The following is a 23,234-nucleotide window of genomic DNA, read 5'->3' on the forward strand; positions in this document are numbered from 1 at the left end:
TTTGTTTCTCTTATATGTTAGCAGATCAGTTTTCAGCAGGCCTGGTACGATAACACTGGCAACTAGCCTTGAAATGATGAGTCAAGCCTCCTATCGCTTGCTAATACACAACTGCTTTATTCTATTAACTACTTCTTGACAACCAGTGGTTTCTGGATTCAATTTCCCATCTGCTTGAAGAATGCTACCAGCACCACGAATCAGCTCCCAACCTGAAAGGCCAGCCAGAGCTCCCACCACTTCACACCCCTCTGAGCAGGAGCTGCCACCTCCCCACTGCACTCCCATCAGCACACGCAGCCTCCTTCTGCAAAGTGGTTCCTTGCCACTGAAACGCCAACACTACCAGAGGGTTGCACAGCCATAAAAGCAAGCAGCACGAAGAGAAAGCAGTCCATCTCTTCCCACTTCTCCCCACTGCCTTGCCAACAGGCACATGCAGTTGTTCTAGAGCAGATGTTGACATGTACTCTTCAGAGTTGCTCCCAGACAGCAAGGTACAGGGATTTACAGAAATAACAAATAACTTGTGACCATTTTGCTCCATGACCAGCAAGCTGAAATCCCCTCACAAGATGCGAGAGAGGTAACAGGAGTACGGCTGCAAAGTCCAACTGCTGCTGCTCTCAAGTGTAAAATTCAATCTTCTGTGTATTAGGAAGGGAGCCTTACATGCAGAACAGCTTGCACAGCTGTGTTTGCACAAGGTTACACATGATTCCTTTTCACCTCAGCATCTCTCCACTTGCACTTCGGTTTGTACTTTTGGCTTCACTTGCTAAACTGCTTGGAGCATGTATTTTATTATTTCCGTAGAATCACAGAATGGTTTGGATCTGAAGGGACCTTAAAGCTCACCAAGTTCCAGCCCCTGCCACAAATACTTCCCACCAGACTGGACTGTGCAGGGCCCCATCCCACTTGGCCTTGAACAATGCCAGGGATGGGGCAGCCACAGTGTCTCTGGGCAGCCTGTACCAGTGCTTCACCATCCTCCGAGTAAAGAATTGCTTCCTGATGTTTAATGTAAGTTGACCCTCTTTTTAGTTCACAATTCAAATGATTATTGCTTGCAATCCATTCTCTCCCCAGCCTGTATTTGTGCTTGAAATTTTTCAAGTAGTTCAAGCTAGAGATAAAAGCTACCTGGTGAATGTTAATGTATTATGATTACAGTATTTCTTACCCTGTTTATGTAAACAAAGCTCTTAGCTGCTTTTTACATCACCTTAATTTTGCCTGCCCTAAGACAAAGGTGATTTGCATTGTTCTGTAACCTGACATTCTCATTACTCACTTGCACTTCCGTATGCAAACTCTACCAATGAAACCTTACCCTGGGCTGATGACAGATAGGGGAAGGCAGAATCAGCTAAGTACCCGTCCACAAACTCACTTCAAAATCTCAGGTTTTAAATCCATTAACCAGGTCAATGCAAAGTTTTCTGCATTTCCTTTTAATCAAAAGGACATATATTACCAATTCCAACCATTTACAGAAATTCAAGTTTATTAAATAACTGCTGTTACCTTTTTTTTTATTATTATTATCGTGAAGGCATGTAACCACAAGAACACAAAAAAACCAAGTTGACAAATCTACCAGTGATTAAGCCATACTATGAATCACATTTTTAGCTTTTAATACCCTAGAGCTTTAAATTAATGTGGGGTCCCAAGAACAAACTGTCTTCCAGCCTGCCACTGACATCAAATCTAACTGACCTTTTAACCAAGGTTATGCTTGCACACCCTATTTAAGCACTGGAACAATCCGAGTCCCACAGGCCCAGTTTTCCAAGATCTGGTTAAAATTAACATTATCATTTCATAGAGCACTGCAGCTGACTTCCCAAGATCTCTGGGCAGAAGCTACTCACCACAAGAGGATATCAAACCCCCTGAGCAGATGCTGCCTCATACCCTCCTACCCCACAAGGTCCTGCCACACGCCCCAGCACAGGCAGCAGCCACCCAGCTCCAGCACTTAGAAATAACCCCGGACATCCCAGCCTCTTCCAATTCATTGCCTGCAATCACAGCAAGCAACTGACAAACGCACCGCATGCATGGTTCCATTTCATCTTTATATTTTTAAATCAAATTTTTGTTAACCCTTGTAGTAGCTGGTGTTTATGTTATTTCTTCAACTGCTTGTAATTCCAGTCTTCCTAAAAGAAATTGTCAGTGGCTGCAACCCAGCCTGCCCAGACAGACACTTCTACCTCTATACATTAACCAGCTCTGCCGAGTGGCACCGACCCTCTTCTCTCCCGAGCCGAGGAGACTTGTAAACTCATTCCAGCTCAATCCTATGTTTACGTAAATAGAGAGCATGTAAAATATGCAACTTTTATAATACCTCACAGATACAGCCGCTTGTCTACTGACACAATCTTCTTGTGCAGGCACCTAATTCTGTAAGCACAGATACTCCTGTGCAAATACGCACAGACAGTTGTGGCTTCCCACATATGGATACACAAATGAAATCAGCCCAGGGCTCATTAAACCAGGAACTGCTTTGAAGTACTCCATAAACTCACTTAGCATAATGCAGTTTGCATCCTGACCGGGGCTTCCAGAAACAACCAGAACACAAACAAATTATAAAGATAATGTTTCTAGAAATAATTGCAAGATTGGTGTGCTCTGCTTCGCACAGCACCAGTATTTTAACTCTATGACCTAGCATCTCATTTTTCCAAAATGCGGCATTTAATTATTATCATTTCCACACATCACTTCCTCTTGCTGTCACATCAGAAAGCGCAAGGTACCTTTCATCTCTAGGAGTGCATGTATGTGCCTGCATACGCATCCTACAGAGTAGTTTGCACACATTATCAGGTAACCTGAGAAAGGACTCTAAGCCACTGCTCTCACTGCCATTACTGCACTTTGGTAAGGTGCGTTTGGGACAGAGACTGGACCCAGCACAGCTGAGCTGCTCATGGCCACTAGGCACCCACCACAAGGAAGGTGTCCTTCCCACACTCCCTCAGCCTGAAACAAGGATCGATCTGCCGAAATCTGCTCTGAGATGAGCACCTCACGAAGCTGTTCCAGGACTCAGCCTTGATGGCTGCCCCTTAAGAAAGGTTCTCCTCCAGGCACTGTTTAGAGGTGATGGCACAGCCCCCATTGTATGGCTGCACAACCTGCTGCAATGTAAGCTCGCAGATGGGGTTGTGCGATACCTTTAATGGTCATTTGCGGTCTAAAAAATTTTTAAAGGCAGCTAGGAGGAGCAACAGACGCCTTTCTGCTAGCTTTACAGAGACTCAAAAATAAATATAGTAAACAACGTCATATTTCAGACCCATCTTTCGCATTAAGTAAGCAGCCAGACTCCTTTTTTGACCTAGAAAACTTCCAGCCTCTCTACCGCACTCCAAAATAGCAAGGGGTGCACAATTAATTTGCTCCTGTTGTTTCCACAGTGGCAAGCAGCCCACAGCCACTGCTACCACTACTTAAATCTGTGCCTTCTGATACTTCTCACTTTCCACCCTCATCTATTATTTCCCTTCTTCATTCTTGGAGAAGCACATGATTTCTGTGGAATGCCAGAGTAAAGATAAAAAGCAGTCTGTATTTAATGAGCCAAACTGTGCCCATTTTATTTACTTAGGCAGTCTCTCTGAATTCACTGGCTGTATTTGTGTTAGTGCTCCTCATCTGGTCTAGCTAGATGCTTCACAAAAGAACCATCATAAATAATAGATATTTCATGAGAAAACATACACTTTGGGAGCTATTCTGTTCCTCAAGATCTGTTCCCTTCATCTTTATTACTAAGAACATTTGTAGACAACAGGATCATTTCTTCAGCGAATGCCTGCTATTAAAAGCTACTTCCCCAGTGACCCAAATGGCATTTCCCTTAGTCAAGTTTTGTTGACTCTGATACAACTATTGTGCAAAGCAGACAGGACTTGACCCCTGCCTATGATTTGGAGCATCATGTCCCAGCAGGCTGCTTGCGATACTCGGGTGATCTCACACACTAAGGTTTAAAAGTCACAGTAGTTTGAACAGCGATAAGCTAAGGAAAGCAAGTTCCTGCTCTCATGCATGATGCTCAAGAAGAGTCCGGAGATAATAGCAGAGAAGGCATAAGACCTTTTCCTTGCAAAAATATTCCTATCACATTTCAGTCTGTTTTGTACCAGTAAATTTCTCCCAATACTGTTTTCTTCCCACTGCATTAAACAGTCAGCTCTATTTCACTAGAAGAACACTAGAAGCAACTTTTCTGTACATTTATAAGGAAAACTGGAGAGGGACTTCTTAGATAGGCATGTAATGACAGGATTAAAGGAAATAGCTTCAAAGTGGAAGAAGGTAGATTTAGACTAGATACAAGGAAGAGATTCTGTACTGTGAGGGTGATGAGACACTGGAATGGGTTGAGAATTATCAGCCCCTGGAGACATTCAATGCAAGGCTGGACGGGGCTTTGAGCAACCTGTTCTAGAGAGGGGTGTCCCTGCCTATAGCAGGGGATTGGACTAGGTGATCTTCAAGATCCCTTCCAACCCAAACCATTCTACAATTATTCCCAGTTCCAGAGCTGGTGAGCAGCCACCATCATGCTGCAGAGCTGGTCCTTCCAGGCACATACAGTGAAGAAGTAAAGCTGTCAGAGAGACCAACTGCACAAGCTGGCAAGTCTACAATCTCTTAAAGGGCATTGCAAAAAGCCAGGTTTTTCACTGAACCCTTCTGTCATTGTGTATTGCACAGACACGTGGCCATACAAGTGAATCCTGACCATGTTTTTAGTTACCTTTTTTCAAAAGACTATGTATATGCAGCAGCTGCAATCTGCTGCTAGCTCACACTGCAGCAGTGAATATACTTGAGTGATATTCCTATGCTTCCTTTACATTTGTACAGCTGGTGAGCACCAACTCTAATGCTTATGAAGCAATTAACTATGGAGGAGTCAGTGCTGACCATCTCTATGCAACCATAAATCACAGCGGTTCTACAGTCACAACTATGTTGTAACACCACATCTTGTCAATGCTGGACTCCCCACCTGTATGCACTTCAGGAAGGCTTACTTTATTATTTAAGCAAATATTGGAAAAGAGCCCACTGCTGCATTAAGTTACACATACAACATGAAGTAAACTCCTTAACGTGCTGCCCTTGCACAGCTGATTCATTCAGAAACAACCTAAAGACTCAAATGGGCTCTTGTCACACGAACTGGCTAATTCCTCAAGAAGTGACAGCAAATCCACTGAGCAGCACAACCTTCCTGCAAAGCAGTGAACTGGCTAATCCCTTTAAGGCTGTCTACCACATGTTGAGCAGCTTATCAGTGCCACTGCAATTAAAAATGCTATCAACCACTAAATATTGGTTGCTTTACTTATGATGACAGTTGTTTTCATGTGCATGATGCACAAAATAGGCTTTGACCAATCCAGACTTTAGAACTTTTTTTTTTTTTTTTTTTTTTTAACTGCAGCATTTGACATTTACTTTAGAGGTTTTTTTTCCTGATAGTTAAAACACTTGCAATTTAATTTGCTAAATTTATGAACCATGTCAAAAACAACTATTTAGGACACGTTTTACCTTAGGACCTTAATGTGGGCACATTTCTTCTGTGGACTACTGCACTGACACAACCTAGCTGAAAACGCACCAGCCATTCTACCTTCTCTCAGAGGTTTCCTGCAATCCACCGTGCTAACTACTGGCACAGAGAAGGCTCCTTCATTACTAGGAAGGGACACCTCCTGCACAGGAATCCCCACAGGGGCTGGGCCTTGGTGGGGCTGCCAGGTGCCAGCTCCCTCCCTGGGGAGCCCTGAGTTCGGCTGGGGCCACCGTGAAGCCCCCAGATACAGAGGCAGCAGGACGTGCTGCTTCCTGTAGGCATGCACAGAGACACTGACAGAGGCCCCTAATGAGGGGAGGATAACGAGGAAGGTCTGAGAGACAAAGGCAATGGTGCACTTCCAGGAGTCCCAATTATCTTGCAGAGCAAGCTGGCTACATCTATTCCAGCTCCTTTTAAGGTATTCTACAGGCTAACAGATTCCAAAACCAGAAAATAAACTGGAAATAAGCAGAACACAAAATATGATGCAATTAGTGGGAAATTACTAACTCCCTGACTTGAATTCCCTTTATGTCTTATAAGGATTACTGATAGCACTTTTGAAGTTTCAAAGAACAGATATTTGACTCAGAAAGCACGTACTTCCTTGGAGAGGAAAAAAAAAGTGTATTCATCACTTTCTCATTATCCATCCACCTCTTTTTTTTCCCCTATGTTAGTAAGACAGGGAGGAAAAACAGCTGTCTGACAATTCATTTGCTCCGGTTTATTGATTTCTCATATGAAGCCATGCTCCCTGGACTATGATGTCATTTATTTCCATAGCAACTGTGTAACATCAGAAGACTGTATCTAACAGGTGGAGGAAAACCTTAAGACAGCAAGAATGTCTCAAACTCCTGCAAATCTCCCTACACCAGAAAAGAGCCTTTTGAGGATTCTGAAAGCTTGCTCTCAATAGGTCTGTATAAGACTGAGTGGTACAGGTATCCTTTACCATAGCTCACTGGCAGTGGTCAAACCTCTTTCAGATATGTAAAGTCCCCTCTGCAAAGCACTATTCCATACCTGCCTTGTGCAGAGCAGCGTCAGAAAGGTGCAGCTTCTCACCAGCCCATTCCAGCCCCTAAAGCCTCCCACTCCAGAAAATGCAGCACATACCAAGTTGCTAATGAATCCAGGAATGTTAGCAGCATTTAAGTTTCTAATCCTACAGAAGAGGTGTCATGGAAGTCCAAGGACAGAATTACTTGAGAAATCAATTACTAATTACATTCATTACCTCCCTCACAATATCTGAGAGGTTCAGTTCAGGCTCCTCTTCAGCAGGAACAAAGTCATGAGCTGCATTCGAGCTTTCCTCCACCTAGCTGTTCCTCTCCTCTCCAGAGGGCACAGCAGCCCACGCCAAAATTGCAGGAAAACGACCCAGCCAGAGCCCCTCCTCAGCCAGAGATAGCAGAATGCTGGCATCAGGGCAAGGGACACCCCCTGAGGTCAGACCAACAGGCTAATCTGCCTCTGCCTCTTATGCCCATGGGAATAAGCAGAACGGACGCAAAGTTGGCAAATGGACACAAAGGTGTTCAGAGATTCTCAGCAGCTGTGTAATGCCAAGCCTGCTTAGCATCACTGGGTTGTATATAAATCTGCTTTCTCTTTGTTTCCCAACTGATGTACTCAGGATTTATTACACCCATACAGATGAGCAAATGAGATAAGCTCTTCCTAGCATCAGTAACTATCAACAGCGAAACTCTACTTCCATCATGCTAAAACACTTACTATCTATGCTGGTTAAGTATTCCAGACTGATTTCTGCTTTGTATAAAAAGAGCAAAGGCGAAGTAAGCCTCTTTACACGGTAAATAAAATCAAGGAAAAATATAAATGACTTGCTTATTCTGTGAAACTATCTAAGAGATAAATATCTCAGAAGGGATTCACCTAATGAATCTCCCGTAAAACAGAAGCGCAAGATGGTAAATGGCTGCCAACTCAGCAGGTTGCTAAATCTGCTGTGTGATCAAGTTCATCTCAGCAAAGCATAAACCAGGACTTTTGCTTAGAACAAAGAAAATTTCAACAAGTTGGTCATCTCTTTTCCCATTAGCCAAGAATATAAACCAAGTAGGGATGTTTTAGGTAAATTAAATACTTCAATTGTTCATTAGCTTGACTGCTTAATCTGTAGTTGAGTGCAAGTATTATTTTTCTGAAGTAGCCTCAGAACTCATAGAGATGAACAGCAACAACAAGCAGGGCAAAGATATTTTTCCTATTTTTTTTCCTATTCCTACCACACCAAGCTGCACATAAAGCTTTCTTTTGATGTGCGATTGTGTTCCCTTGGAGGAAACACAGCATAAGTTCTGTTTATTGCTGCCAATAACCAGTATTTTCTATTTTTATAATCTTTGCATTCTTCAGAGACCTACCTCTCTACTTTACAGTTCTACTGCCTATCCACTGTCTGGTCTTTCCATGATTTGCAACCTGTTGCCAACAGTGATTTGATAGCAATGCCCTTTGTTGCACCCTTCTATCTCTGCTTAAACGTAAACCATATTGGCAGTGAGGAACTTGACCAGCAGCTGCCCATGTCTCCCTCACAGTTAGTGCTGAGTACAGCCTCATGAAGGCATACACAAAGAGCTGATACTGCTGACCATGCCCCAGTGGCAGGCAGCCTCACTGCAGTGCTCTGCATATTACCACATGCTCAGCTACTCCCCAAAGCAACGTGAGTTCCTTGGCCAATGGTTCCCACGTGACACACTGGAGAAAAGGCAACAAATTTAAACAAAACTGGGTACTGTAAAACCCCATTCTTCCTGCAGAAGGGTGTATAATACAATAAATAAGTCCCTGGATCCTTCCAATGAGTGAACAAAGTTGCCTGGCTGTTTTTTTTGTTTGTTCGTTGTTTTTTTTTTTTTTGTTTCGGTTCATTTCCTATTAGCCCAATTGACTTGAAGCAAATTCCTGCTAAGTCCTCGTTGCTCAGGCTGTCACTCAGCATCGACCTTACCTATGTGTTCAGACACCTCAGGAACCTCTCAGTCACAGCACAGTCACTTATATGTTCCTCCAAATACATGCTGGGTTCCCTAGCCCAAACCAGCCTTTATTGTGAAAACTTGTTCTGCGTTAAGAAATCATTACCTAACAAACTACTCCACATGCAATATCAGAAATCAACTAATTTTTTGCTTGTAAATCAATTTCAATGTAATGGAAAGGTAAGAACATGCTACCTTTTCCAGATGATCATCCTCTCTTACACATTACAAGTATTAAAAAACTGCAGATATTCATTAAAACCCAGTCTTGCATTGATAAGTAGCACTGTAATACCATCCAACCAGATATTCCAAGAACATAGTTTTTCAGCTGGTAAGGCCATGCAGATATTACTTAGGAGAGGAAAGTGAAGAGTTTCCAAAGCATTTTCGGCTCCCCACTTGAACTTACCATGTGGACGATTATTTTCATTTGTGTAATGAGCCACAATCCTAAGAATATTTCCCTATTGTTTTCACCAGGCCACAGAAAGGTCTTCGGCCATATAAAAAAATCAGAAACAGAGCAAGTTGAAACAAAACCATTTATGCCTAGTTTTCCTTTTCTCTTGTGATCACAAGGCCCATACATGACAGACAGCTACCAGCCTCCTGAAATCAAATCAGCTCCTTTCAAAGAACATTTGTATTTTGTAAACCAATTAAACAGCATGAATAGTACAGGCATGAATAGGCTTTTGTTTTATTTAGAATTAAGATATTTTCGATTGGTTAAGATGCAAATAGATATGACAAAAAAAGTAAGACAACTACAATGGAAAATTATGGAGCAGGGGAAAATTTAATTACATGCCTGCTTGATTTCAAGTTTTGGCCCTTTTTATATTGCTTCCAATTTAAAGATTCATTTTACAGATCTCTTCCCTCTGTTACCCAAGTAAGGATAGGAAAATCAGTTGGTCCTCACACAGCTTTCCATTTCAGTCGCACACTCTTTGGGCCCTTTTATTTCTAAGGAAATGCATGAGTGATTCCAAGTAACTGGTTGTGTCCTAACAGACTTCCTTTTAATAAAGACTGCATCAAAACCTGTGCCATCCCACAAAAGAAAAGTCCTGAAGAATTCAACAGTGCACGACAGCCCTTCTATATAAACATTAAACAAATTCTAAGCCACCCAGCAGAGCTCTACAACATTGTGCTCAATGACTGAAAGAGCAGAACTCCACAGCAGTTTCTGGGAGATTTTAAAGTAGTTTTTTCCAACTCTGTTTCCCATAAGCCAAATTCTTCCACCACTTTCGCATCAGAACTTCCTACTGACTCAAGCAACGGGCTCTGCTCATAGTCACACTGCAGCACGACCACAGGGAGTTCAGTACCTCCATCCCAATCACCTCCTTAGGGCAATGCCCCAGCCTCCTCCACCACCAACCACTAACTTCACTTCTCGAGTTCACTGATACTTTGATGGAACAAAAAGATAAAAGAAAAAGAGGAAAAAAAAATTCCAAGAGGCAAACTTATAAAAACATTCACATGACACAAGCCTTCCTGCCTTCAAAAATAATATTTAAGAGGAGGAAAGAGGTTTAGAACTCTAAAGTACAAGACATGAGCAAAGACTGCAGTCTTCTTGCTCTAATCTTTTTCCCATGCAACAGATGTTTCTTATTTTTACTGAGAGCTGCACAATGGGCACGACACTGGAAAAAAAGGCACTGACACGGGTCCTCACCAACTTCTAGGTGAGAACTCACCATAATGAAATGCACATGGCCAGAGCTGAGACTTATAGGGCAAACAAGAATAAACTTTGAGAGCACGACTCAGAATAACAACCTAGCATGACAAAATACCGAAAACTGCCCCTTGCTTTCAGCAAGCAAAAGCAGACCTTAGATTTTAGGATTACCTATTTTTATCCTGCAATCCTTTTTAATGCAATCCATTGGGCCTTAGAGGTCCCAGCTGCCCAGTCATCTACAGGGATCCTCATAAATGGCAGCTCTATGCTGGCAGGTAAGCTGCCAGAAGATCTAGTCAGTGCTATGTAAAATCTAAATAAGTGAATGTCACATCCAGCCCTCATGGCTGCCCTATCTCCTGTCAGTTATGGGACACAGGCTAAGGAAGCTAATATGGCAAGGTGACAGCACCACCTATGAATTAACTCCAGCGTCATCAAATCCTAAAAGGGGACATAGCAACACCACATGCTGTTACCTGAAGAATACTCACAGAGGTTCTGACACCACTTTCTGCTCTCCAAGTGGGAGAATCAAACTGACTGCATGGACAGTGACTTGGAGCAAAGAAAGAAAATGAGCCAACTGCTGCATTTAGCATAATTTTTGCAAGACTGTCTTAAAGCACTGTTCAGCTTACTCACCAGATCGTCTGCATGTGCTCCTACTTGCAGCACAGGGCCAAAGAGCTGAACAGGCCAAGTGCCTCCTCTCCAAGCACATCAGCCTCTTCAACACAGACAAATGTTCACTAGAGCCGAGGGCTGCCTTCTGATGTACTGTGGGCACAGGCCAGCAAAGGTCAGACAAATTCCTGCTGCTGCTGAAATGGCCAAGTCAGATAGAAATCAGGGGGGAGGGGACACAAAACTGGTCTGATTGAGAGTTCTGCAGAGGTTGCAGGTACCCATTTGTACTGCGTTTGAGTCCAGCTAGCAGTGAAGCCCTGGTGTGCCACTGTCTCATTCCTACAGGGACAGCTTCCAGAGAGGAACTGCACTTAAAATAAACTAAACCAAAGGAAAAGTGAGAGCACTGCAAAACTATCTAGCTGGTTGGCCTGCACAATGCAGTAGCTTTGTAATAACCCTTGCAGGGTAATAAATGTGCTTCAACTAATATCAACAAACCTCAGAGTATATTAAAGCACATTCAGAGGGAACCAAAGCTAGCATAAAAGTCTTGGATTTAGACAGCCACCTTTAAACAACAACAGCTTTAAACAACAGCTGAGGATTTAGTCCAGTAAACATAAATGAAATTCAACAGAGTCCATCATACTGGGCTTCGCAACAGATGTTTGTGGGGTGGAACAACCATAGTTTGTTTTTCTTTTTTCAAGTTCAGTCGGGCAAAACAAATCTATTGACTATAATGGGATAAACTCAAGGCTGCGATGAGGTTTTACACCAGCAGAGCTGCAGCTGGCTAACAAGACTGTTCAGAAACTACTCAGCAGGCAGCTCTCCATTACACGACCTGCTGACAGCAGCTGACTACTAACTTCATGCTCAGAACAAGAAGTTGTACCAAATTAAGCGTGCTGTAGAAACCTTACCCCATCACTAGGCACATCTGCCTCTCCACTGGAAGACAGCTACAGGCCTGCAAACTGAGAAGGATTGAAACTTGTTGCATGTTTTACCACGTCTGTATGAAGTCATCCAGTCTTGTACTTCTATCTGGAAAAAGGTAGGTCCTACAGCGTAAGAGGCAAATCCCAACAAATAACCCTCCACTACAGTTCCATCTATTGGTAATACTGACTTTCTGCACATAGAGAAGGTATGAACTTCTATCTTCCATGCAATGCACTTCATATGAACAAGCACTGCTTCTTCCTTTCTACCTTTCTCCATAGAACTTCCCAGATGCTGTTCCAACAGCCATAGGATGAAATCATGCCTCTAGTAATGCCAGTGGGAAACCTGCCATTGATTCCAATGGGATTGCTATTTTATCCTGCTTTAGGAGGGGGCTGTGCCTGAGTGAGCGCTGCAGGATTAGATCCAAGAAGGGCTTGCAATCTTCAGCAGCAGTACTTTTCTACTTTTCCCTTTGCCTAATTTCCCTAACAACTCTGAGACGGCAAGAATGTTTTTCTAGCAATTCTAATCATGATGGATACTCTGGAAGTTGGTTATTACCTCAGCAAACCAGTCTCTGGAGTAACGGCTGAATTTAATGGCCATCCATTTCCCAAACAGGCTGTGTAGGGAGGCAGTGCTGCCTGTCTAGAACTTGACAGCATTTCTTTCATGCCACCATTACCACACTTCTGTGGATATAAATTTCAGTTCTCTTCACTCTTCCCAGCTAAAACTTTCTCTTTGGATAAGAAAGCAGAAATCAAATAGGGCAACTTTAGTCAGCCTTATTAATAACGACAGCTCTAATAACAGTCACTTCCATAAGGTTTTTATGTCAGTGGCTTCACATGCATTCAGTCAATAAACATTCTTACACCTGGACAGTCAAAGTATTGATCATCTCCTCTACTTCATTTTGCTTTTTATAAGCTACAAAACTTCAGTTAAAGTCAACGACTTGCCTGCAACACAGCAGTGTCCAAAACTCAACTCCACCATTCCAAAACTTTGGATACCCACCTTTTTATCTTCCAAATCTGCTTCCAGTTCTTCTTTTTCATAAATACCTGCTTTTCTCGTTCAAGCTATCTCTTGATTTAGTTAAAGCAACTACAGTTTACATTAAATCTACTCCATAAATACCTAACCATAACCATTTTATGTATACATCAACACGAATTGCAGGATACTTTAAAATACAATTGTAGACTACTATTTGCAATGCTGTAAAGGAACTTCAACTTTCAAACGCTCAGTTAGCCTGCTAAATTTATTAGGAGAATGTTAATCGTTGTTCCCTGTCAAATTCAGACAGGCAGTTGATGTCAGATCATCTACATCAACTTCAGCAGACAATCTAAACTTGCCATTTGCACAGAACAAAGAAAAATTGTTACAGCAAAGACCTTCCATTTCCAAGCTGGATGTGACTTAAGTCATACTAATACATCAGCTGTTTTATAGCCATTCCCATTTTTAAATAGTTAAAACAAAAAGACCTTCCAAAGCTTCCTTTTCAGAAGCACTACTTGCCAGTTACTACTTAGGAGTTAAATTATGATCAAAAAATCATTTAGAGCTTCATTGGAATTAATGGGTAGGCGCTGCAAAAAGCGTTGTAGCTCTGAGTACTGTGCGCACAAATCCACACAACACTTTCCACCAAAGAAAGCTGAAGTCTCCTCAAGAAAGCTCCCACTCAGATAGTAATTAGGGGAAGATAGCTTAGCTGAGGCTGACCCATAAGAGCTGCAGCACAAAGAGCAGCTGTAGAATTGCCACCAGTGTTTCAGTGCATGCCAGAGAACCAGGAGGGATCGCAGCACTCACTCTGCCTGGCAGATTATTCAACAGCAAAATCCAGAATCCTGGAACAAAAAATATTTTCTGCTTTGTATTTGAAGCCAAAGAGCAGCAGTTTTGGTCCTTCACCTCTCATGAAACAAAGCTTAATGTTAGGAAGGAAATATCAGGAAGGAAGATTCAACTTCATCAGTGGAAGAGGCAAAGTTTTGTAACTTACCTCACTGTAGTTATGTTACAAGTATAAACTGGATCACACACACCCCTCTTCCCTCCTCTATTGCTGTTCTATAGACCAAACTAGGAATACCAAAATACTCCTGGACAGCAGCCTTCAGCACTAACCCACAGACACACAAGCTTTCTACTCTGAAGCTCCAATCAACTAGAAAGCCTAAGGCTTCACGTGAGACAATAATCTGAGATGTTTTTCCTGCATTTTCTGCCAGAGGAAAAAATGCCATCATCTCTAACAGCATTTAGATTCAGCCCACAGATACTGTCACATTATTGAGGTCCAACGTGTCAACAGAGGCAAAGGCTCTTCTTTCCTGTGCTGTGCTATCAATCACGCTGTGAGACAGAAATGCTGAAAGACCATATTGCATGTTTTCATAATAAAGTAAACCAGGGTCTTCAATCTTATAAAATTATGTTGTGCAAGATAAATAAAGCTGTCCTCACAACCTTGAGATGAGATGCATGTTGTTCCACCCTACAGAAAAGTGGCATGAGAACACACAGGCACAACCCGAGGTGGATCTCACTACAGCTTTGCCCAGTTACAGTTTTTCGTCATCTCCACATTTAGCAACAGCTGATTGAGCTACCTGAGGAAGGGTGCATATTCCAGCAGAGCTCAACCCCAGAGCACAGGCTTTTTTGAAAAGAGGGAAGGCTGGGGCTCCCAGCTCATCACACTGATAAGGAGTTTTTCAAACACTTCAAAACTTGACATGTTTCTAGTACTTCAGGATTAATTAATGAGCAGCAAATCAACAAACATCTCAGAAAAAACTGGAAAGGGAACTTGCTGAAGGAGACTTTCTGAAGAGCATAACATAGTAGTCGAAGTCTGCTTTCTCCTCTGTGGAAACCCTTCAGTCAGCACAAGAGGAATATCGTCCTCTGGTTTGTACATTAGGCTAGATGCTGTTCACACGCTACCCACTGGAAAAAAAAGATCATGTACACACAAATATCATGACTATATAAACAAAGCACAAGTGATTGTGCAGTAATGCTGTGAAAGTCTGCCATACTAAGCCCCAAGACGTACTTTCAGTACTGGCCTAAAAGCAGTCCACAGTATGTCACTCCTACAAACTCAACAGAGCACCAAAGCACTTGTTTATGTTTTCAAAAGAGTAAAATTAAAAGAGACATTACAGAAAACTATTTTATTTATGTATTATTTTCTCTTTACAACAGTAACTAAAAAGCCTTATAAAGTACAAGAGCAAGCAGCGATGAGGCCAGAAACTAGAAAAAGCATTGGGCTTCTTATTACACTAATTAAATTGTTAATCATGTCATTTAGCTGGTATTTAATCTCTTTAAACTAACACTGTAGTATGATAAGTAATAAATTTGTTTTTATGAGAAAGCTTCCAATGAATGCTCAGTTGCCAGGAATTAAAACTATGTTCCTGGATAAAGTAATCTACAGCAACAGTTTACATGAAGCACAGAACTTTAGGGATACCAAGCCATATGTAAAAAAACCCAGAGCAAATAGGTAAAGAAAAATATGCAGAAGTTTTGAAAATGCTTCTGCAACATTATTTGAAGGCATTTGTCTTTGCATCAGCAGCATTCACATTACCAACTTGATCCATGAAGAATTCAAAAGCGTATTTAACTGTGCATCCCTTTTATATTTCAACAGCCTCCATCATCCCAACTGTAACTCCTAATTTTGTCTGAAGTAAGAAAATTAATGCAAGTCATTCATGCTTAAATGTGATGTTCCCAGCTGCCTACCACCTCCTTGCCCACCCCAGCACACAAGTAAGACCTAGGGATGAATTTAAAACTTGTACCCAAAATTGTACAAAGAAATTCTAATTAAATCCAAACAAACAATTACTACCTGCAACAAAACAAACAATCCTCATTCACATGCCAAAGCCAGCTCACCCCACAGTTCTACAGCCTAGTTGCTTTTATGATCGTTCATCCTCTTTTAACAAGCCCTAATACCAACAGTAATACTAATGTAATAAATGCCCAAATCACTCACCACTGCTAACTTCACTAATCAATTTTAACACAGCTCTTCTTCCTGATCCAAACTGTATCCCAAACCTGAGAACCACAAAAAACCATTTCCAAAACCGAGCTACAGCCTTACAGCCCTAGGATCAGCAGCGGCTGCATGCAGCTTCACCTCCAGCTCTCAGCCCGTAACAGTGCTTCCTTACCAATACAGGAGGGAAGGGACATCTACCCTTTTCCTGCTAGCACCTCAGTGCCAGCAAGGGAGGGGAAAGGTGGCAGCTGTGAAACCAGCCTAGAAAGAAGAAAGGGGCATTAAAAAAAAACAAAACAAAACAAAACAAGAACTTTGATGAATTTGCCATTACTTCAGACCTGAAGTAGACTCCCAAGACCTGTCGACTGTTTTGAAGCTATGGTAATTCTCTATGTATTTCCACATGCTCCCAGGCCCTAGGCAGTATGATTAATAGCCCTCTCTCACAGCTCTATGCGAATGGGAAGATAATGACAGTGACAGATCACTGTGGTAGAGATTCTCTTCATAGCTGCTGAGCTTCTTGAAGTTATAAATTCTGTGGTTTCTTTAACCCCCAGGCGAGGTGTGCCAGCAGCTCTGCCTCTAAGAAGAGCCCACACTTGTAACCCCGTGCAAGTTACTGAGCTGAGCAAAGTCACTAACAGTCTGACCAAGCAGTGATCAGGGTGAGAGCCTAAAAAAAAAGAAAACTGTAATCACCAACTAAGTCATGAATGTTTTAGTCTTTCAAATGATTTTTCAAAACCTAGAGCACATAGGACAGATCTGCACAAAAAGGACTTGAAGTCCATCACTTCCTACCTTAATATATCCATTCCTGATCCTAAAAAGCACAGAAATCTACTAAATCTAAATTCCTGGAGGCCTTCTGATGACTAATAAAGACAAGTATATATACTACACTGTAGAAAAATCAGCATTTGCTTTCAGAAGTCTTCCCTGCTCTGAAATCCTCAAAAATTCAATTTCTGTGCCTAATGAGCATTTCTGCACTCATGCTGCACTGTTTTCAAGCAACAGTCCTTATTGCACAGTTACACATTTATGTTTCCTCTGTTTTTGAGTATATGTTACAGTAAGCAGATTCTTCAGTGTCTTTCATATGCTGGTTTGGGTATTAGACGTATCAATGCTCTGAAGCATCAGCTTCACTTTCATATCCATTTTGCTCAATCACTTTTATGACAGCACTTCAAAAATCTTTTCCACAAAAATTTTTGACATACCTGAAATTCACTATAGCTCCACCTGTGCAAGAATTAACTGCCTTTTCATCTTAGAAACAGTAACAGCACTACAAGATGCAGTCTTGAAAGATTGCATGAGTGGACAGAGAAGGGCAGCAGAAATCCTTTGTCAAGAGAGTCTTTTTAGTGAGCATGTGTACCCGTTTTGTTTATCCTTTCTATTTTAGCATACATTTAGAGCTCTGGTCAGCCTCCCGGGCTTTCACTCACATACACATCATTCAGATCTGCAATAGAAACAATGCTGCAGATGAGTATGGTGAAGACCCACTGACAATACTGGAAGAGCTGAATGTATCATGTAAGTAAGGTAACAATGTACTATGAGACAACAGAAAGGTTAATGTATTCTCCTGAGTATATATTAGTTGACTATTTGAATCACCACAAGTTGCTTAGGAAACGAGTTTTAGTACAATTCACAACTAACTCAGAGCTTAAATTTTAATACAACTCACAACTAGCTTCATCAGTGACAGGCTTGGGCAACCTGGTCAAGTACCAGACCTGGAGGGTGATGGCTCCGCCTGTGGCAGGAAGTTGGAACTTGATCCTTGGGACCCCATTCCAACTCAAGTCATTCTATGATTTGCAGTGCTGATGGTTAAACACCACTAGAAGAACCTGCATAACAAAGTCATCTGAACAAGATTGGCAAACTAATAAGTAACTTGCCCCATTTATATTGTAAGCTTAACATTTTATGAAGTGATTTACCTTTTCCTCCTTTGATTATTCGCATCTTTCTGAAATGATACATTCACTTGGGCACATCTGAATGCCAAGTCAGCACTGCAGCATGCCAAGGAACCCTGGGGTTTATCTGGGCAGCTGAGAAACATGCTTGTGAGGAGGCTGTAAAGAACTCCCGGTTGTTATCACAGAATCACAGAATCACAGAATTGTAGGGGTTGGAAGGGACCTCCAGAGATCATCGAGTCCAACCCCCCTGCCAAAGCAGGTTCCCTACAGCAGGTCGCACAGGTAGGCATCCAGGCAGGTCTTGAACATCTCCAGAGAAGGAGACTCCACCACCTCCCTGGGCAGCCTGTTCCAGTGCTCCGTCACCTTACTGTAAAGAAGTTCTTGCGCACATTTGTGCGGAACTTCCTATGCTGCAGTTTCCAGCCGTTTCCCCTTGTCCTGTCTCCACTCACCACTGAAAACAGTCTGGCCTCGCCATTCTGCCCCCCACACCTTAGATATTTATAGACCTGGATCAGGTCCCCTCTCAGTCTCCTTTTCTCAAGGCTGAACAGACCCAGTTCACTCAGCCTTTCCTCGTAGGAGAGATGCTCCAGGCCCTTCACCATCTTCGTGGCCCTCCGCTGGACTCTTTCCAAGAGATCCTTGTCTTTTTTGTACTGGGGAGCCCAGAACTGGACACAGTACTCCAGATGAGGTCTTACCAGGGCAGAGTAGAGGGGGAGGATCACCTCCTTCGACCTGCTGGACACGCTCTTTTTAATGCACCCTAGTAAGCCATTGGCCTTTTTGGCCACAAGGGCACACTGCTGGCTCATGGCCAACCTGTCGTCCACCAGGACACCCAGGTCCCTCTCCGCAGAGCTCCCCTCCAGCAGGTCATCCCCCAACCTGTACTGGTGCATGGAATTATTCCTCCCCAGATGCAAGACTCTACACTTGCTTTTGTTAAACCTCATCCGGTTTTTTTCTGCCCAGCTCTCCAGCCTATCCAGGTCTTGCTGAATGGCAACACAGCCTTCAGGCGTGTCAGCCAATCCTCCCAACTTCGTATCATCAGCAAACTTGCTGAGGGTGGCCATTACCCCCTCATCAAGGTCATTGATGAAGATGTTGAACAAGACTGGACCCAGTACAGACCCCTGAGGAACACCACTGCTTACAGGTCTCCAACCGGACCACCGCACCGCACCACCAACAACGACCCTCTGTGCTCTGCCAGTCAGCCAGTTCTCAACCCACCTCACTGTCCACTCATCTATCCCACATTTCCTCAGCTTTGTTATAAGGATGTCATGGGGGACGGTATCAAATGCCTTGCTGAAATCAAGGTAGACTACATCCACTGCTTTCCCCCTATCCACCCAGCCAGAGACAACATCATAGAATATCCTCGAAGCACTGCATGTAGCTCATCATGCAAGGCTGCTTAAGGGAGCAGAGGGCTGACTGTACTTGCTGTGCCTCAACCCTTTTTGTTTTGTGACAAAGCCATCTTTGGGCATTTTCAAACTTGATGGCCTGCAGAATGTCATGTCTCATTAGGGTCTCTGTCCTACAGCTACTCTAATTCACATATGCACCCCCACTTGAAAGTCTGGTGTAGCCAGACTTATTTTTTGCAGTTATACGTTCAAAGTGACCGGGAGCTGCTTGTGCCTGTGCTGCCTGTTTATTTCTGCATGAACTAAGTTTCAAGTTTTTTTTTTTTTTTTTTTTTTGATTGCTTCAATGGGCACTCGGCTGTTTTGATACACATCAGCCACTGCTGTAAAATGCTATCATTTAAGACCAGTTGCAGCAAGCTGTAGTCTCTCACAGTACAGTTCCTGGGTGATTAAGCCTTGGAAAAAACTTGGTAAGTGGTATTAAAAAAAAATAAAATAATCGTCCTCCCAACTACCAGTAAAAAAAAACACCACACTGTAGTATTATTTGTGCAGTGAAGCACAGGGAGCATGTTGCTACAGCAAGGGTGAGCTCCAGATTTCTTGGTAACTAAGCTAAACCAACAAAGTCATGGAAAGCTAGTTCAATGAACAGTATATGACAACCTAAAGCATACACAGAACACCAACTCATCAGCATTCTATGGAGGATGAAGGTTTTCAGACATTCCCTTGCACAGGAAGGACAAGCTCTAATGAGGTTGTTCTGATCACAGATACAGCACAAGCACAAAGGAATGGATCAGACCCAACCCACACTGAAGCCCAGGCTCTGGATGGCCAGCAGTATCCCAGCTAGAATGACTGCTTCTCTAGCATAAGCTCTCCAGTTTGATAGTTTTTGTTGTTATTTTGGTGCTGTTGGGTTGATTGGATGGGTGCATTTTGTGTTTTGCTTTGTTTTTTTAACCAGGCGCTACAAGTTCCCATGGAGATAGAAAAAAGTGCATCTTTACAGAGACCTGAACGCTTTTGCATATGGCACTGTTATTTATGCTGTCATTCCTCCAGCAGTCAACAAAATAAGTTCCTAACAAGTAGCAGCACTTTACAAATAAAAGGCATGACCTCTACCCCAAGCAGTTTACAGTAGAATGAGAAAACATGGTAAGAAATGGAGAATTGGAACAAGACAAGTGATACAGAGCTACGTCAGAAAGGCACCTGCTTTCATGGTCCAAATGCCCTGCTGCTCCCACATTTAAATACACTGACACAAGTCTCCAGGGCCATGCCTGCCCTACTATCATTAACATGCCAGTATGCCAAGCGCAACTCTGACATGAATGATTTCCTTTTCTAAATTCCTCTGCTACTGTGCTTGCAATGTTATTGTTTCATTAAGATCTCATTACATATTAATAACCATGCACCCATTCATTTTGATTCCAGATGGGGAATAGCAGCTACACAGGGGCTAACACAATGAGATTTTATTCGCAGGTTTTAACATTTCACTCATGTTTCCAATTTCACCATGCTTTTTGAAGCAAAAAGAAACAGCCTGGCACTCTGTCATGCTAACAATCTTCTTGACTTTTTCCAGGACTACAATCTAATTTTGAGCCTACTTCGATTAACTGAGAGTTTGACTCTCCAGCTGTCGCCTCATCGCTCTCTGCCAGCCATATTTTTCAGCCAGCTATCCTTTCATTCCTTTTTCTTTCCTCCTGTTTCAAGCAGGAGAGCTATTCACAACTGATGCTGTGGGCTTAATCACGATGCAGCCTTCTGTGATTAACAGTCATGAAGCTCAAGTAAGGATAAAGATGATAAGCATATTTCACTACCACGTGAGAATTTTAAGTATTTCACAGTTTTCTGCGCTGAAGCTCTGCTTGACATATCTCAATAAAACAGAAAGGCCGCATATACTGCGAATTGATAGCCGTGTTCACTTCCACTGTCTACGGAAAAGACAAATACATGCAGCTGCAGTTGATACAGCATCTTGTTCCTTCCACCTCTTCTCTTGCCACAACCCTGCATCAGGACTCTGGCAGTCACTCTGTGAAAAACAAACATGAACTCTTCCACTTGAACCTTCTATTACTTGGCTGTACAGCCCACAAATCAGAGATGTTCGATGAACAAGTCCCTACCTGCTAGGCACAGAAAACAAGCTAATAAGTCATTGATATAGCTGGTAACAATGCAAAAATGCCTGACAGCTCAGTCAAAAGCCAGTATCCATAGCACAGAAGTAACCCAAGGAACACCAGCATCTCATGCCTGCACAGACTACACGATGGACATCACATCCCGACACTAAATTACATCAATCTGCATTTGGCAGAGTGGCACATATCCATTTCAGAAATACATCTCCTGACCCTACTGTAATCCCATAATAAAGCAGCAGCTCTCCTGCTTTTCAGACTTTTTAAAAATCTTTTTCTCACTCCTGCAACCCCCACCCTGGAAGGCAGCCTGGCCCCCACATTTCACAAGCTCCATTCTGCCTGATTTCTGTTCTTTCTACTTGCTCTCTCTGGGCATGGATCAATAACACATTTTCAGCAACAGTAAAAGAAAGTCTGTGGAGAAACAGATATACTTCATATCACAAGACATTTACTTTGATTTAGCATTTCAGGTCCCCAAGCAAATTTCCTATTTGGTAATGCAAAAAGCTACTTGCTAACCAAGGTTTGAGCATACTTAAATGTTTAGCTAAACCACATGATCACCCTGAATCACAGGCTATACTAGAACAATCAACCCTTTTAAACTCGAAAAGAAGTTCTTACTGGTCCAAAAGGATTTTTTTTATGTAGCAAACCACATCAAGATTTTTTTGAAAATCATACACTGCTGAGACTGTAAAGATCATAAGCTGTACGCATGAACAGACCATGTATACACATGCATACACATACTAAAAAAGGTTCAGTGACAAATCTTTTTCCATATATAACAGCTTTGATTACTATTTCTTAAAGTTAAAGCTTGAATAGAATACACATTTTTCACATACATTTTCAAGGAAAGGTTTGTGCTTTTGTTACAGCTCTTCTCTGTTCAGTGGCCTGCAGGACTTTCCACTTGTTCTCTGTTAAAGGTTACAGAAGAGCCACCATCACAGCCACTGAACACTCAATTTTTTTCCAGAGATGGGCCATTCACTCACACCTTGTGCCTTTCACCTTCAGTCCCACCAAGCATGCTGGTCACTCTCCATTTCTTGAATGAATACTTTATTATTTTTTGACTTGATACCCAAAGATTCCGAACCACTTGAAAATTGATGGGATCAATTCAGTTCTGTCCTGGAGTCACCAAACATTTAAAGCTTCCCTTTCTGGGTGCACAGCATTTCACTAGCTTCTTGCCCACAGCACACTTACCTGCTCCATTGATTTTCCAGACATTATTTTCATTCTTCCCCTTCACTCCACCCCAAATCAGTCTGCTTTTCTGCAGGAAGAATGCCAACATCTCTATCACTGTTTCCAGCTTCCTCTGTGCATATGTATGTCTTTAAGTAAAAAGATGAGAGAACGCTGTAGACACTGTACAGAAATGTACTTGTTTACATGTTCATACATGTACAGAACAACTTGACAATAACCAAATACCTCAGGTGAATACCGAAATTTCAAGTTCTAAAACAAATTTCTGTATTTAGACACAAATAAATCAGGCTGTTCTCATGGTTCAGCTCACAAGGATGATCAGAAAGATAAGTATGCAATGTTTTCTTCAAATTATTGACACATACTTTCAACTACATAAGCTTTCTTTATTAAGCATCAGTTTGCAATTAAATTCTAATTATATCTTACACAGAAAAGAAGCACAAGCTGGACTACAAAGAAAGGACACATTCA

General features: G+C 42.2%; 1 protein-coding gene across 2 annotated transcripts in view; it reads right to left on the minus strand.

Moving 5' to 3' along the window:
- The window catches only part of PLCL1 (phospholipase C like 1 (inactive)), a 104,904-nt gene extending 82,102 nt beyond the window's left edge, over positions 1–22,802 (minus strand). For both annotated transcript variants that reach the window (XR_006169533.1, XM_042822685.1), the window contains exon 1: positions 22,752–22,802. Coding sequence is in view for 1 of the 2 variants with exons in the window: in XM_042822685.1 (XP_042678619.1) it covers positions 22,752–22,784 (33 nt within the window). In the remaining variant the exon portion in view is untranslated. The remainder of the gene's footprint in view (positions 1–22,751) is intronic.
- Between the last annotated feature and the right edge of the window lie 432 nt (positions 22,803–23,234).

Source organism: Centrocercus urophasianus, unplaced genomic scaffold, assembly GCF_019232065.1.
Source record: "Centrocercus urophasianus isolate 14NV4802_14NV808 unplaced genomic scaffold, USGS_Curo_1.0 seq_20, whole genome shotgun sequence".
NCBI classification, from domain to species: Eukaryota; Metazoa; Chordata; class Aves; order Galliformes; family Phasianidae; genus Centrocercus; species Centrocercus urophasianus.